The sequence below is a fragment of the Dermochelys coriacea genome, chromosome 1 (assembly GCF_009764565.3).
Source record: "Dermochelys coriacea isolate rDerCor1 chromosome 1, rDerCor1.pri.v4, whole genome shotgun sequence".
Taxonomy (NCBI): domain Eukaryota; kingdom Metazoa; phylum Chordata; order Testudines; family Dermochelyidae; genus Dermochelys; species Dermochelys coriacea.
Window position 1 is genome coordinate 164,310,685 of NC_050068.2, and position 17,385 is coordinate 164,328,069.

At 40.6% G+C, this 17,385-nt stretch overlaps 1 protein-coding gene across 25 annotated transcripts in view; it reads right to left on the bottom strand.

Annotated features, from left to right (window-relative positions):
- ITSN1 (intersectin 1) overlaps nt 1-17,385 on the bottom strand; it is a 228,939-nt gene that overhangs the window by 93,695 nt on the left and 117,859 nt on the right. For all 25 annotated transcript variants that reach the window (XM_038406525.2, XM_043508140.1, XM_043508169.1 and 22 more), the window contains 3 exons: nt 13,481-13,605; nt 7,692-7,921; nt 2,256-2,377 (listed from right to left, as the gene is read on the bottom strand). In XM_038406525.2, the coding sequence (XP_038262453.1) occupies nt 2,256-2,377; nt 7,692-7,921; nt 13,481-13,605 (477 nt within the window). The remainder of the gene's footprint in view (nt 1-2,255; nt 2,378-7,691; nt 7,922-13,480; nt 13,606-17,385) is intronic.

Here is a 17,385-nt window from a genome sequence, read left to right on the forward strand (position 1 = left end):
ATATCATCAAATTCTTCCCCAAACAACTCCAAGAGGAATTCTACAAACTCATCCCGTGTGAACCCTTTTTACATGCTTCCCAAGATATACAAACAAAGAAAGCCAGGCAGATGCATCATATCTCACCACAGTACTCTTACTGAAGCAATATTGGGACTCAGAGAAACCATCCTCAAATCACTCACAACACAAATGGCCAGCTTCCTCCAGGACACAACCAACTTCCTCCACGAACTCTTCAACATTAACAACCTCCCTCAGAACACCAGCCTTGCCACCATGAATGTCACCTCCCTATACACCAGCATCCCTCAATGACAGCATAGCTGCTTGCCTCAAATATTAACAAGACAATGGACAACCCTCACATATGCATCCCAAACACAGTGCCAAACTCATCCACTTCATCCTCACTCATAACAATTTTACATTCACCACCACCACATTTTGTCCAAACCGTGTGAACAGCCATGGGTACTAATATGGCTCCCTAATATGCAAACCTATTCATGGGCCATCTTGAAGAATTTCTGGACAAATCCACCACAAAACCTGAAATACATTCATGATATTTTCATCCTCTGGATAGACGACAAACTCCCTAATAGATTTCTACCACAATTTCAACCACCACCAAATGTCCATTAAACTTCATCTGGAACACTCCTACTCGAGCTCCAACTTCCTGGACATCATGATCAGTTTCCAACAATGGAACCCTATGGACAACCATACACAAGAAACCCACAGATCACTATACCTATCTTCATAGAGCCAGTAACCACCCAAAACACACCAAGAAATCTAATCTACAGCCAGGCACTCAAACCACAGAATATGCTCTGAGGAGAAAGTCCAGGATATACACAATAATACATTCAAAACCGCCTTCACCAAACAAGGACGTTCCAGAGAAGTAGATCACATCATGGAACAGGCCACCCAAACAGAACTTACTTCAAACACAGAAATAACCACCCCTTCCCCTCTCCCCAACTCCAGACTGTATAGCCCTACTTGTCACCTACCACCCCCATACTGGAACCCATACAGGGTATTATCAAACAACTATAACCCATATTCGATGGGGAGCCCATCCTGAAAGAAATCTTTCCTGAACCCCCACTTCAAACCTCCAAACAATCCCCCCACCCCTAAACTCTCAAAGCTCATCATCAGAAGCAAGCTCCCCACAGACTAGGACACACCAAATGAAAGTGGTGACAAACCCTGACAGAAAAACAGATTAAAAACCTGCTACAATGATCAACACTCTCCACAATACACCTTTCAAGATCCCGGGATTCTACACATACCTATCACAACATATTGTGTACCTCATCTAGTGCACTAAATGCTCCAATAGCAAATCTGTGGTTGAAACCAGACAGTCACTATGCTCTCAAATGAATTCACAGGAAACTGATAAGACACAAAAATGCCACATACCTGTGGTGAACACTTTTCACGAAGTGATCACTCGATATCTGACCTCTCAGTCTTCATCCTCAAATGAAACCTGCACAATACTTTCAAAAGATGGCCTGGGAGCTAGACACTAAAAATCATGGACTGAATAGACACACTGGATTTATGGCTTAGCACAACAATCTATAACCCACTAACAACCTCCCTTTCCTCCCTCAGGGGGTGTTAGCAGGCAATTTCACCTTGCATGTTCCCTTGAAATATGCGTTAACTATTTATGTTAAACTGTTCTATTTTGTATTTAGCTATGACGCTCTGAGTAAGGGCTTGTCTTCACCTTCAGTAGTGCATTTGCACCTGTGCAGCTGCACCACTGTAGCACGTTAGTAAAGACACTACTACACAACCAGAGAGCTTCTCCAGTTGGCGTAGTTAATCCAACTCCCTGGCAGTAGCTGAGTCAGTAGGAGAAGTTCCACATCCATGAGCAATATAGTTATACTGACATAGGTCTGTAGTGTAGGACTGGCCTAAGATTCCCAGACTTGAAGAAGAGCTCTGTGTAAGCTCGACAGCTTGTCTCTCTCACCAATAGAAGTTGGTCCAATAAAAGATATTACCTCACCCACCTTGCCTCTCTCATTATTCTAACAGCAGAGATAATAAATGATAGCACATACTGTACATTTCAGTCTTTACAACTTGCTTGTAATACTTGTGGTATATATAAAATTCAAAGTTAGGTTGAATAAAATACTGGTATAAAAATAGAAGCAGAGATGTAAAACAAAGTACAATTTTTTCAAGCAACATCACACTTTTCTTACCATGACTATGTCACCAGGCTGAATAGTGATTTCATCATGGCTTCTGGCTTCAAAAGGATACAACGCTCGATAATATACTATTTTTACATCCTCCTGAGCAGAAATAGTTAGTGGAGCTTTTTCTATATAGAGAGGAAGAAAAAATAGATATTAAAAACTAAACATAAATGTTTGTGAAACACTTTAGAAGAAGAGATGTAAAAAAAATGAGAGGTAAAGTGTTAATTATCACAATGCCCCTGAGAGACAGAGTAAGTACATTCCCCGTTTTAAATAAGGGGAAATAAGCAAACAAATAATTAAACTTACATTTTATCTCTATTTTCTCCTTTAGCACCACCTATTTAAAATAATATGCTTTTAGCTTTTATGAAACACACAGCTATTTATATAGAAAATACCTGCATTTAAAACCATGTACAATGATTTTACAACTTTTCCTATTTTGTTTTTAAGCATTGCACTGACATAATGGATTAACTTGATCAGTAAGTTCCCAGTATAGATGGTAATTATCCATATAGTGACCTTTTACAGCCTCGTTAAACCGCATCTGGCAAATACTATATGGCTGATGGGTAACATCTAGTGTATTTATTCCCCCTTAACCAGTTTTAAGTTTTTTTCCCCAAACAATTTGGTTTTGTTTGTTTTTTTAAATTATATAGACTAGATAGTTACATACTGCCTCTACTTTGAAGGATCCCAAAGCAGATGTTATAGACTACCATACAAACTGTACATAGGGGTTAAGGAAGTGATTTTTGAAATGCAATTTCGCCTCTAAAAGGTGAAACATGGCAACATTATTTTATCTTATTATTTTGAGAAATAATAGTTTGTTGGAGACAAGCACCAGCTTATAGCTAAATTCTCTTCTCCAAGCTGCATGGTGCATCTCATCCAGTCCCCTTCACTCCCTATGTGACTTCTATTAAATTCCACACTTGTAGGGAGAGCAACAACACTCAGAAGATTTCTGTTATGCAGAGTGGACAATGTAAGCCTTAAACCATTTATTTAAACAAGATTAGTGACTTAGTTTCAATACAGAATATACAACATATGGAATAAGAAGACAGGATGTAAGGAGTCGTCGTCTATGGGTATGTCTACACTATGAAATTAGGTCGAATTTATAGAAGTCGATTTTTTAGAAAGTGATTTTATACAGTCGATTATGTGTGTCCTCGCGCTAATGCACTAAGTGCATTAAGTTGGCGGAGTGCATCCACAGTACCGAGGCAAGCGTCGACTTTCAGAGTGTTGCATTGTGGGTAGCTATCCCATAGTTCCCGCAGTCTCCGCCACCCATTGGAATTCCAGGTTAAGCTCCCAGTGCCTGATGGGGCAAAAACATTGTCGCGGGTGGTTTTGGGTATATGTCGTCAGTCACCCCTTCCTCCGTGAAAGCAACGGCAGACAATCGTTTCGCACCTTTTTTCCATGCGGGTGCCATACTGCTTTCAGCAGACGGTGCAGTAGGACTGCTAACCGTCATCGTCATCAACTGCTTCCGCTGCCACTCTGCTCTCCTGATGCTCTGAATCCACCTCGCAGGTCCTCTATATGACCGTCATCATCCACCACTTCTGCTGGCACTCTGCTCTCCTGCTGGTCTCACAGGGCCACTTCCGCTGCAAATCTGCTCAGCTGCTCTTGTCTCGCCATACCATGGCAAGCATGCAGCCCACTCAATTGTTGTGTCCTGGCAGCAGACAGTGCAGTAGGTCTGCAAAACTGGTCATCCAACCACCGCTTCCCCCTGCAACTCTACTCTCCTGTAGCCACCATACCATAGCAAGCATGGAGCCTGCTCAGATCACCATGGCAGTTATGAGCATTGTAAACACCTTGTGCATTATCATGCAGTATATGCAGAACCTGAACCTGCAAAAGCAGGCGAGGAGGCGATGGCAGCGCGGTGACGAGAGTGATGAGGACATGGATACACTTCTCTCAAAACACGGGCCCTGGCAATTTGGCCATCCTGGTGGCAATGGGGCAGCTCATGCCGTGGAACACCGATTCTGGGCCCGGGAAACAAGCACAGAGTGGTGGGACCGCATAGTGTTGTGGGTCTGGGATGAGTCCAAGTGGCTGTGAAACTTTCACATGCATAAGGGCACTTTCATGGAACTTTGTAACTTGCTTTCCCCTGCCCTGAAGCGCAAGAATACCAAGATGAGAGCAGCCCTCACAGTTCACAAGTGAGTGGCAATAGCCCTCTGGAAGCTTGCAACATCAGACAGCTACCGGTCAGTCGGAAATCAATTTGGAGTGGGCAAATCTACTGTGGGGGCTGCTGTGATCCAAGTAGCCAATGCAATCACTGAGCTGTTCCTATCAAGGGTAGTGACTCTGGGAAATGTGCAGGTCATAGTGGATGGCTTTGCTGCAAAGGGATTCCCTAACTGTGGTGGGGACGACAGACGGAACCCATATCCCTATCTTGGGACTGGACCACCAAGGCAGCCAGTACATAAACCAAAAGGGGTACTTTTCAATGGTGCTGCAAGCACTGGTGGATCACAAGGGACATTTCACCAACATCAACATGGGCTATCCAGGAAAGGTACATGACGCTCGCATCTTCAGGAACTCTGGTCTGTATGAACAACTGCAGCAAGGGACTTACTTTCCAGACCAGAAAATAACCGTTGGGGATGTTGAAATGCCTATAGTTATCCTTGGGGACCCAACCTACCCCTTAATGCCATGGCTCATGAAGCCATACACAGGCACCCTGGACAGTAGTAAGGAGCTGTTCAACTACAGGCTGATCAAGTGCAGAATGGTGGTAGAATGTGCATTTGGATGTTTAAAAGTGCACTGGCGCAGTTTATGTTTTGGTTAGACCTCAGCAAAACCAATATTCCCATTGTTATTACTGCTTGCTGTGTGTTCCACAATCTCTGAGAGAGTAAGGGGGACACGTTTATGGAGGGGTGGGAAATTGAGGCAAATTGCCTGGCCGCTGATTACGCGCTGCCAGACACCAGGGTGGTTAGAAGAGCACAGCAGGGCACACTGCACATCAGAGAAGCTTTGAAAACCAGTTTCATGGCTGACCAGGCTATGGTGTGACAGTTCTGTTTGTTTCTCTTTGATGAAAACCCGCCCCCTTGGTTCACTCTGCTTCCCTGTAAGCCAACCCCCCCCTTCCATCTTCGATCACCGCTTGTAGAGGCAATAAAGTCATTGTTGTTTCAAATTCATGCATTCTTTATTAATTCGTCACACAAATAGGGGGATAACTGCCAAGGTAGCCCGGAAGGGTTGGGAGAGGACGGAAGCACCGGGTGGGTGGTGGATGAGGGAAGGACAAGGCCACACGGCACTTCAAAACTTATTGAATGCCAGCCTTCTGTTGCTTGGGCAGTCCTCTGGGGTGGAGGGGTTGGGTTCCCAGAGTCCTCCCCCCCACCGCATTCTTGGGTGTCTGGGTAAGGAGGCTACAGAACTTGGAGGAGGGCGGTTGGTTACACAGGGGCTGCAGTGGTGGTCTGTGCCTTTCCTGCACCTCAACCATATGCCAGAGCATATCAGTTTGATCCTCCAGTAGCCTCAGCATTGCATCCTGCCTCCTTTCATCATGCTGCTGCCACCCTTCCTCTTGATCCCGCCACCTCTCCTGTTGCTCCAGCCATCTATCCTCTCACACATCCCTCCTGTCCTCGCTTTCACTTTGTGCTTTCCTGGACTCTGCCATTGTCTGCCTCCATGCATTCTGCTGGATTCTTTCAGTTTGGGTGGACTGCATGAGCTCAGAGAACATTTCATCGCTAGTGTGGTTTTTTCGCCTTCTTATCTGCGCTAGCCTCTGGGATGGAAATGCTAGTTGAAGCATTGAAACATTTGCATCTGCAGGAGGAAAAAAAGGGAGATTAAAATTGAAAAAGACACATTGGCCATTTAAAAGGAGGGGCTGATGTTTTCGGGTTAATGTGCAGCACAAACCCAACTAAACCTCTCTCATGCCCAATTCTCTGGGATGATCGCTTCACCCCTCCCCGCACCATGTGGCTAACAGCGGGGATGATTTCTTTTCAGCTACAGGCAAACAGCCCAGCAGGAACGGCCACCTCTGATGTCCCCTTAATAAAATTCCCCTTTTTCAACCAGGTGACCATGAATGATATCACTGTCCTGAGGATAACACAGAGAGATAAAGAACGGATGTTGCTTGAATGCCAGCAAGCATCGGGACAACTCGCTGCCATGCTTTCTTATGCAATGATTCCAGACTACGTGCTACTGGCCTGCCGTGGTAAAGTGTTCTACCATGGAGGATGCAATAAGGCTGCCCTCCCGCGAAGCCTTTGCAAAAGGTTTCTGGAGTATCTCCAGGACAGCTTCACCGAGATGATCCTGGAGGATTTCAGCCCCATCCCCAGACACATTAACAGACTTTTCCAGTAGCTGTACTGGCCACGAATGCATCTCAAGTCTTCAGGGCAAATTAATCATTAAACACGCTTGCTTTTAAACCGTGTATTATATTAACAAAGGTACACTCACCAGAGGTGCCTTCTCTGCCTTCAAGGTCCGGGAGCTCAGGTTGGGAGGGCATTGGCTCCATGGTGATAAACAGTTCCTGGCTGTCGGGGAGAATGGTTTCTCTGCTTGCCTGGTGTGCGCTATCATCTTCCTCGTCTCCAAAATCCTCATCCCTGTTGCGTGAGACTTCCTTGCAGGAGTCCACGTACAGGTGTGGAGTAGTTGTAGGGGCACCCCCTAGAATTGCATGCAGCTCATCATAGAAGTGGCATGTCTGGGGCTCTGACCCCAAGCGGGCGCTTGCCTCTTGGGTTTTTTGGTAGACTTACCTGAGCTCCTTAAGTTTCATGCGGATCCCTGTGATAGCGTCTGTCCTTCATGCCCTCGGAGATTTTTTCAAATATTTTGGCATTTCGTCTTTTGGAATGGAGTTCTGATAGCATGGACTCATCTCCCCATACAGCGATCAGATCCAGTACCTCCCATTTGATCCATGCTGGAGCTCTTTTGCGATTCTGGGACTCCATGGTCATCTCTGCTGAGGAGCTGTGCATGGTCACGCCACGGTGGTCAAACAGGAAATGAAATTCAAAACTTTTCTTGTGTACCTGGCCAGTGCATCTGAGTTGAGAGTGCTGTCCAGAGCGGCCACAATGGAGCACTATGGGATTGCTCCCGGAGGCCAATACCGTTGAATTGCGTCCACACTAACCCAAATTTGACCCGGTGATGTCGATTTCAGCGCTAATCCCCTCGTTGGGGAGGAGTACAGAAATCGATTTTAAGAGCCCATTAAGTTGACAAAAATGGCTTCTTTGTGTGGATGGGTGCAGGGTTAAATTGATCTAATGCTGCTAAATTCGACCTAAACTCGTAGTGTAGACCATGGCTATGCTTTAGCAGCTGTATGCAATAGATTTCCTTACTCTTCCATACCTGCACTTGACCAGGGTGCCTGGATGGCTGGCTTGGCTGGCTCCTGATGTTGATGGAAAAGCTTATTCAGTTTATCTTGCATTTCCTGTTTGCCCTTATCGTCACTGTCTGTCTTCTTGATTATTTCTTCCCTTTTTGGCTTTTCATTTTCCAGAAGTTTTTTTTGCCGCTGGTGCTCTTCCTCCTGTTGCACTCGATCAAACCACTGTTTATCCCTTTCCTGGATTCGTCTGTCAATTACAATTTTTGTTAAAGCAGACAAAGGGAAGTAAACATAATATTTAGTTTTCCTTGTGAATATGTGATTCATGTTATTAGCTTACATATTTCCCATCATAATTAAGAGAACTATCAAGAACACCCATCCCACAGTATCTCCTTACTGTTGAAAAATCCCAGAAGACATGACATTTTGAAAACTCTGTCAGTAGAGTCAGCATCGAATGAGGAAGAGCCATGCTAGTGACTCTCAGCCAACTAAGAGAATACTACAAAGACTACAAAAAACTAAATTTAACAGAAATCAGAGTAATTGCCCAGAAAATATCTAGCACCAAGATACTATAACAATTCGACAGTTAAGGTTGCAACTCAGTTCTTAATATAACCCTATATTTTCAGCCATGCATATGAAATCTGTGGGTTTATAATCGGAGTCCTGCAGAAGCACCTCTAAGAGGCAAACAGTGAAATAACGAGAGTACCAAGTACTCCTGAATGGTAAATGGTTCACTAATTTTGTGCTGGAGTTGTCCGCAAGCAGAGAAAAAAAAATTAACACCTTGGTCTTGCAGAAATCTTGGAGATCTAGAACTGTTAGCATTCACCCTCTCAAACTTGGCTAAGATATTTCTTTAAAAATGTAGAGTCACAGTCATTACTGTGAAGTTATCCATTTAAATCTACCTAGTAATCAGATATGAGTATGTTAACATGTAATCTGTCTTGAGCTGGTATTACTATGAGAATCATGTTTCGCATTCCCTGACTATGTTGCAAATAACACTATTTTATGTTTTATTTCTGTAGTTTTGCACAGTTCTATTAATACAAGCCACAGAAAATCATTCTAAGAGTGACAAACTGTAGAAAAAAGAAAAGAAGTACTTGTGGCACCTTAGAGACTAACAAATTTATTTGAGCATAAGCTTTCATGAGCTACAGCTCACTTCATCGATGAAGTGAGCTGAAGCTCACGAAAGCTTATGCTCATATAAATTTTAGTCTCTAAAGTGCCACAAGTCCTCCTTTTCTTTTTGCAAATACAGACTAACACGGCTGCTACTCTGAAAACTGTAGAAAAAATTCACATCATTCGTTTGAAGATATAAAAATCCTTGAAGTGTTAGAGCTTAAATTTAGGCACTTCAGGTTTTAAAGTGACAATACTGAAAAGTAAGCCATCTTATATCTGCTCAGGAAATGTAAGGCTATATTTTCGTGTTTCAAAATACTTATACCTAAACAAGACAGGCCAACTGAATAAACCTTTTGGATATACTAAATACTGCAGTTCCTGAAGACAGTTCTTTATTACAAGAGCAAGTCTGCCAACCCTCCAGGATTCTCCTGGAGTCCCCAGGAGTTAAAGATTAATCTTTAATTAAAGATGATGTCATGTGATGAAACCTTCAGGAATACGTCCAACCAAAATTGGCAACCCTATACAAGAGGCTGGCTCTGTGCCTTTAAAACTGCATCTCTCTCTCAGCATGCTCGCCTTTCCTGCACAGCACTAGGCAGCCTAGAGGACAGAACATTCAGAATGATTATTGCTTTAAATCAGCATGATAGTTTCTCTTTTTCACTACACCCCGCCCCCCAACACACACACCTGTATAACATTAGCTTTGTGTGGCTTCACAATGCAGGAGCCATGAAAGAGAACTAGCCAATCAGTCATGTTCATCCTCTCTCACTAGCAGACATTTACCAATCCCTACTTAGACTCAAATTGGCCAAGAGAACAGATTAGCACCCTGGTAAGGGTGCTAAAGGGGCAGCAAGTGGAAACTACTATATTCCTGTTCTGCCTATTGCCTAGATGTTCCTACTTTCCTTTCCTTACACTTTATAAATCAGCCTTGTACACGTCATAAAAATTGAGCATCCCATGTACAAATTCTACTAGCCCATCCTTTGCAAAGATGGATTAAAACTAAAACAAACACTGAACCTAATGATACTCTGTCTGCCAAAAAAATTATTGCCCTCAGAGTATAGAAATAGAATTTTGCAAGGCTATTACATACACACACGTTACCTCTGACATTTTGCTCTTCTGGCAATTTCATGCTTGCTTTTTAAACACATGCATGCATGTGGAATTACTGATAGTTGCTGATGACAGGTTTGTCATTTTATGGACTTGGCCTTTTGTATAGCACACCATTTTGTTCAATTAAGAGGACTGCAACACAGTTATATTTGCAAGTGGGCAAGAGCTACCTTCCAAGCCAACTGAAGACTGGGTTGATGCCTAACCAGCATAGCCACCATCATGTGCTGATACGACTTGAGTCAACAAGAATATTTTATTTTTCTGTGCAAGATATGAAACTAGTCAGCAAAACAGCTTGTGCAGGACAGCAGGCTGTGTTTAGGCCTCAATACTGGCAGTAGTATTAGACTGATTGGGATAGCAGAAGAGTTATGTAATACCAGCATCAATACATTGTTAGGAGTAAGGTGCAAGACCAATAATAGTAAAAGGAATACTGTTTCTCCAGCTTACAAATACTGCCACGGCGTTCTGACTTCCGGTTATGTCATTTAACTTCACATAGTAAAGCTGCAGCCCTTTCAGCCATTTGTTTCAAACATTAGTCTGTGTATCCTCGTTAGTGAGTGCTCTTGCAAAACACTTAGAGTCTATTATTCAGAAGTCTTGTTATAATACTATTAGACTGCACTATATAGAAACATTCAGGGAAAATCTTCTTTGGACAGCATGATGCAGCATGTAATGGTGTTAAGCATACTTAGCTTGTTCAAAGAGGGTTCTAGATGGCTTATATTGTAATCATTGATAGTAAATACTGCTTTAGCTAGAAAGTTGTGAGGTTTTAATTATGTTTTTTAGTACATTGGTTAAGACTCACCACTCAAAATCAAGTTTGATATAACTGATGGGGATGGGACCAGCAGAGGATAATGGCTTTATAGAGGAGCTGCATGATTCACCCCCCTGGTGGGCATTAAAGGTCTAGCTGTTAGCAGAACCAATGCACTTCTGCACCATGTGGAAAGACAAGGCAAAAGGCATATGAAGAGATTGAGAAGATGCTTCCTGCAGCCAAACATGCAATGGAGTTTGACACAGACTTTGCATAGAAGCATAAAAGCTATTGGAGCTCTGTTGCCTATGAAAAAATGATTCTTCCCTTACCCTAGCCTCACAGATTTTTCTAGTGTGCAACTGGGTTACTCTGGGATTTGGCCCTTAAATCAGGAATTAACAAGTGAAAACAGACTTTAGGTATTTTCTCTTCTCTCCCCAACACCCCGTCTGCACTTTAGGAAGGTTCCTGTCCCAAAACTATGGCCAGTTCTGGTCATATTACTCAAATACTTTTCTTCTCCTGCACAATCCCCTAAGGCTATGTCCGCACAGCAAAGAAAAAAACGTGACTGGCCCATGCCAGCTGACTCAGGCTCACAGGGCCCAGGCTGCAGGGCTGTTCCATTGCTGTGTAGACCTATAAGTTCCCAAGCTCTGGGACCCTCTCACCTTGCAGGTGCTGTTCTAGACTCCTCTGCTAAAGAAACAGAACTGAGTTATTTGTGCTATGCTCAGTGCATAGTTGTCATCATTTCAAATAAAGTCAAAACAAGTTAATATAAACTTGGGGTTGTGGCTCCTAGGCCCTCATTCATCCAAAGGTTGGGTGCACATGCTGAGGAATTTTAAGTTATTCTCTCTCAGATTTAACTATAAATGCCGAGTAAACTGAAATTTAGCAAACTACTCAAAACCCTATCCCTTTCCTGTAACAGTAAAAAGATGTAGAATGTCTCCTGCTAACTACAATAAAAGCAGCAAACACTCCCACTGCCCTCTGGTATGTAGAGGTCTCTCCTAGCTTCTTTCTCTCTTCCATTTATTTACTTTTCTCACCTATTCTCTAGCCCATTCTACCTATTTTATCTCACTTGTATATTTTTGTCATCTTTTCTCTTCCATTGAAAGGCAGCAGGAGATTAAACTGGGAGATTTAAAATATTATCCAAGAGACAAATCAGTTATTTTCTATTTACTTGTTATTTTGACCTTTTAGAAAACTTTAGGGGGCAACGTTAAGCTTGGTAAATGACAGGTGGCACAAGCGAATGATTAATGATTATGTAACTATGGGGAATCAGATAGAACCCTAAACTGTTTGTCTTCAGACATACCCATTAGAACTGCATGGGGCCTAGAATTTCCATCTTCTGGAAAATTTTGCATTTCCAAAAAAATTCAACTTTTTCTGATTCAGAAAGGATATGCAATATTTTCTTGGGAGGGACATTTTAAAAAAACATTTCAGAAGAACCAACATGGAATTTTTCAACATTTTCTGGTCCCAGCTCTCCAGGCTCCAAAGTTTGGAACCGCAGTTCCCAAGTTTTGAGCCCGGCTGGCTGCCAGGGACACAGGGAGCCTGGGTTGGCAAGAAACCAGGCACACCAGGCAAAATGTGTCAGTTCCATTGAATCAGCATTTTCTGACAGAAAACTGTTCTGTTGGAAAATTTTCAACCAGCTCTAGTACTAATGTTAGAGATTTTTAAAGCGATGTAGAACATTATGTAAATAATTTGAGGCTTTTAACTGGACTCCATTAACACACTTTCAATTTTAACAATTTTTTCAAAAAGTCTTTTGTTTGCAAATATGGTTTTCAGCAAGATCCTGTTTTTTTACTGAATTTTGCAAATTGGGTTGAGTGGGGAAGAAGGAACATAGTTAAGTGACTTGCCCCAGGATGCTCAGACAGTCTGATGGCCCTGATTACAATTTAAGGCCTTTCTAGCTAGCTTGACTAAGAGCTTTTGTTTAGATCAAGAGTTTAATACTCCCACAGTGCGTGTGTGATTGTTTCAAAAGAATGTTGAAAACAAAATTCAAACAGCTACAACAGCTGTATCATATTAAAATTTTCTACTGTGTTTTAATGAAACTTCTCCCTTATGGAAGGCTAGCTGCTGGCTAGCCTTCATACCATATACATGGAAAACAATGATACTTAAAACAAAAATATTCCTTGTTCAGTATTTAAGTCTTGTGTGTAATAAAAGACGTGCAAGCTAAATGCATAAAAGCACATCAAACCCTTTTTTTGATTTTTCCCTAAGACTCCCAAACAGCATGATCATTTAAAAAAAAAAATATAAAGATCTGTGGACTGGAGAAGCATTTCGGTTAACAAACAAAACCAAACAGTCTAGTTTCTTTGCCAAATTCTCATCTCCAGACATTATTGCTGGTTGAGAGTTCTAGGAAGAACCAACAGCAAGGGTGTGGTTATACATGCATAGGAGTTTGTCTCCACATTAGGCTTTGGACTCAATGATGCAAGGCTTTCCCCCTTTCAAGTGCAGTCTCCTTTTGGGCTGAAACAAAAATCTTGGCTAAGGACCTGAGTTTTCTCCCCATTTCATAGAGCTGCCAACATACTGATGATGCTCAGTAAATAACTGAGTTTAGATTAAATTCTTAGGAACAAGAAGTTTATCTTACTTGTATGTGAAACACTGCACACCTATGACTAAATAAATTTTGTATTTAGCATAAACTAAAACTGTTACCTTTGGGTTTCTTTTTGCTTTTCCAGTTCTACGGTCTTCCTCTCTTGCTCCTTCTGTTTCAACCTCTCAACTTCTAAGTTCTTTTGCTTCTGAAGCTGCTGCTTGTTATGTATCTCTCTTAGCTCCTACAGCAACCAATAAATAAATAAATAAATATTGCATATAATAATGTACTACATATCAGTATCACAACAAATGGCTCCACATTTCTCATTGTTAAGGACCCAAAACCTTCTTAAATATTACCACCCACATTTTTGAAAATCAAGTAACTGGCAACAGGACAGACATTTTTTTTACAGGTTGCCATGATTTAGCCCTCAAAGTGATAATGCTGACATTTTATTGTTTACACCATAGATTCTTTAGTCTCCATTCCTTGCTATAGTAATTGGATTTTTCATTAAGTTACAGAACCTTGTTTAAATACAGTTATATATTTGTATAAGTTGAGGTTGTATAAACATGAAATATTGTCTCTGATATGTAGGGCCACAAATGAGTAAAATGCCACATCAGAATTGTCATTCCTCAATATATAGAGAACTGTTATTTCCTTCATTCATAAGGTGATAATCAATATATTGATTTAAAAAGTAAATCAGGCAGCAAGAACACATTTTCACAAAAGGCTGGAAATCTCTGCTCAGGCTTTTAATATTTACGATTTATCTGGCAGTTATCTAAAGTATGGCTCATAGAGCTTTCCAAACATTTATTCTCTCTCCACTTTTAGTCATATTCCCAGAGGTGATAAAGAGTTCAAAGAGACTGACTTGTTTCTTAAATGCTGTTGTAAATGGCTAAAGGATTTTCCTCATAAATAAATATTCTTTATCTTGATGGTGGCCTTATTTTTATTAATAAACTATTAGCAGCTTTGCTATATAAATTTGTCAGATTTCTTACCTTCTTATGACAATTTTTTTAAAATTAACTCCTGAATTGTTCTTACAAATATTGGCAACTATTTTGCACTGTATATGTTTCAGTTTGAGATTCATAGGTATTTCATTGCCATATGAACTGCTGAAGCATTTTCAAGATTATTTTCTCTCCAAAAAATGGAATATTTCCAGCAGTGTTTTCAGAGCTGAATTCAGGCACTGAAACAGATAGGTTTGGCAGAATTTGATTTTTATATTTATTTTAAAATTATTTTGACTGATAACACTGACATTTATTTTTAAGGTTTTTTTAAATTTTTTTTTCAGTTTAAATTTTTCCACTTGAGGGAAATTATGGGGAGTTCAGACAATTATTTAATGAGAGACACAGATTCAAAAAGTTAAAGTTTTATACCTGTTAAAACATAAATTGTTTGGTTTTGACATGCGACGCTGATAAAGTAAATTCCCTTACTTTCAATTCAAATTCTCAAGCAGCATTTTTCTTTCTTTGCCCATCTGTAAATTGTGATCATCAATGGAAATATTTATTTCAGTGGTTGGTGTGCGTATGGTGAAATCAACATTTACCAATAAGATCTAATCCTTTCAAGCCTAGAAAGAGGAATATTAATTTGCACAAATTTGATGATTTGGGTGAAAAGAACTGCTTGAAGTGTTTGGGTTATAATGAATGAATGCAGTGTGTTTAAAATAATAAAAAGTCAGTACTAACATGAATAGAAATTATATTATGAACATCTTTGTACAACACCTAACTTTGGGGTCTGATCGTTTTGTCAGGTGTTTCTTTAACTAGTTGTAAGAACTGGAAATGTCTTTATCCAAACACATTTGAGAATTGTCTCTCCCCTTGAAAATTAGTTGCACATCTTTAAATAATCACTTCCAGTTTATGAAGAAAAATCTACAGTAGTCTTCACGTATATAAAAATAAGCAAACTATTCAGCTTCTACGGCAGGGAACTCTGAACTTGATATATATCCTAATAATTTCCATGTCTTAGTGAAACATATTGAAACTTGCACCAGACCAAATAGGTTTATATTTCTTATACACTTTCAGTCCTAAGAGATAAAGGATAAACTTGTAACATGTGCTCTCCCAGGTATTATTCATATACTGGGCCACTTAATCTTTGCTTTTGTCAGAATTTCACAAACTAAGTTTTTTCCAAATAAATCTTTCACGTAAGGTGTTTAATTTTTTCACATTTGGACTTTGTATATTAACAGAACTGGAAAGTGTATAAAAGCAGTAAAAATGATAGCTGAACTCTGACAAATCAGAAGCAATTCGGCAAGCAGCCATGGAAAAGAAAATGAGCAGGTTACTTTGCAACGTCATTAGTGACTTCTCACCTATAGCTTAAAAACACTTAAATGTAACAGTCATTCATTAATTTTCCGTTCCCTTTTAAGTCTGCAAAGAATGTTTTTTGATTGAAAACACCAGTATGTCACTGAAACAAGTACATACATTAATCCATAACTGCAATCAAACAGCAGAGCAGGCTGGGCTAGATTTTAAGATGTATCAAAATAACTAGATTGTGATAAACAGTAGCAAGTGTCATTTGCAAGATGCTACAAAGCTCATGATACATCTGTGAAACTAAGAAGAATGTTAAAATGAATATAATGACCTGGCTCTCAGTTTAATTTTATTTTTTATCCTCAAATATTACAACTTTAATGGAAACAGAACCCACAGTAAAAGTGAACAGTTTGGGCAAAACAATACTGTGCAGATGCTATTATTTAGAAATAAAGTGGGTCAAAATTCTGAATGTTTGGTTTGCTAGAATTTTCGACCTTTCAAAAAGTTTCCCACAAGATGGAGATTCCATAAAATTTTCACTATAGAAATAGACACCTGGTGTTTTTGAAACAAAATATGTCCCCCAAGACTCAGAAGCTGCAGAATGAAATTGACATGATTTTTGTCAGTTTCAATGCTGCCCACCACTGAACAACAGTGAAACTGAGAAGAATCACATCAATTTTAGTCAGCTGTTTCTAGGACTTCCTGGGTAGCTGCCTCATCAGGCTGCAGGAGACATCCCCCGGTGCAGCTGTTCAAGAGCCATATATTCTGAAAGCCTGGGCTCCCCAGAGCCAACCAAGAGATGGCTGGAAACCAGGCAGGTTTCCATCTGAACCCTGCCTGTGGTTCACTGAAAGGTCGCCAAACCTACTATGTTTCTGTGAAACATTTCAGATTCAACTAATCAGCATTTTCTGACAAAACACTTCCGCTGGAAAATTCTCAGCCAGCTCTACTTAGAAAGTCACAGTGAACCTTAAAGGCTAAGTGAAGTCTAGGATAGGCATTACAGAACATACAACCGGCTTAATTCTCAAGTGATCAGGGAATTTGGAAAATTTTTCAAGTCCTGCACATGCACGCATAGCTAGAAGCACTAGTGTACTGCACAATTTTTTTTTGTGGAGGGCAGCGGGAGGATTTGAAAGGAGAAAAGCATTGACAGTGAGAGCCAAGGAGAGCAAGGGACCTTGTACAGCTTAATAGAGGAAGAGGGCACTTGAAGCTGGAAGTAGTGCTTCACCTTACAGAACTAGCTCACCTATTTAATTTTGCAGCTTACAGTATTTTGCAGCGTTAAGGATTCTACTTTTGTTCCAAATTAACTTATTTTCTGTAACCACAAAGAAAGTTTTCTCTTTATGCACACCCATAATTTCCATTAGCATCAAGATATTAGGCCTGTATGAAGCTGAACTATATTCAACATAATTCACATAAACATTAGCAATAATGGGATTTATAAACATTCATCAGGAGGGAAATACAGATTACAGAGGTCAGCCATGGATAAGAACAGTTATCTGATTTGTAATCAGCTCCAAAATTCATGCATTTGTAATGTCAATAAAGCCACTTCACCCCCATATCACTATGCCACTCCACTAAATATGTAATTTTATTCTGCTCCATTGTATTTAGAGTTTTTTAAACCACTGGTCTAGCTGTTT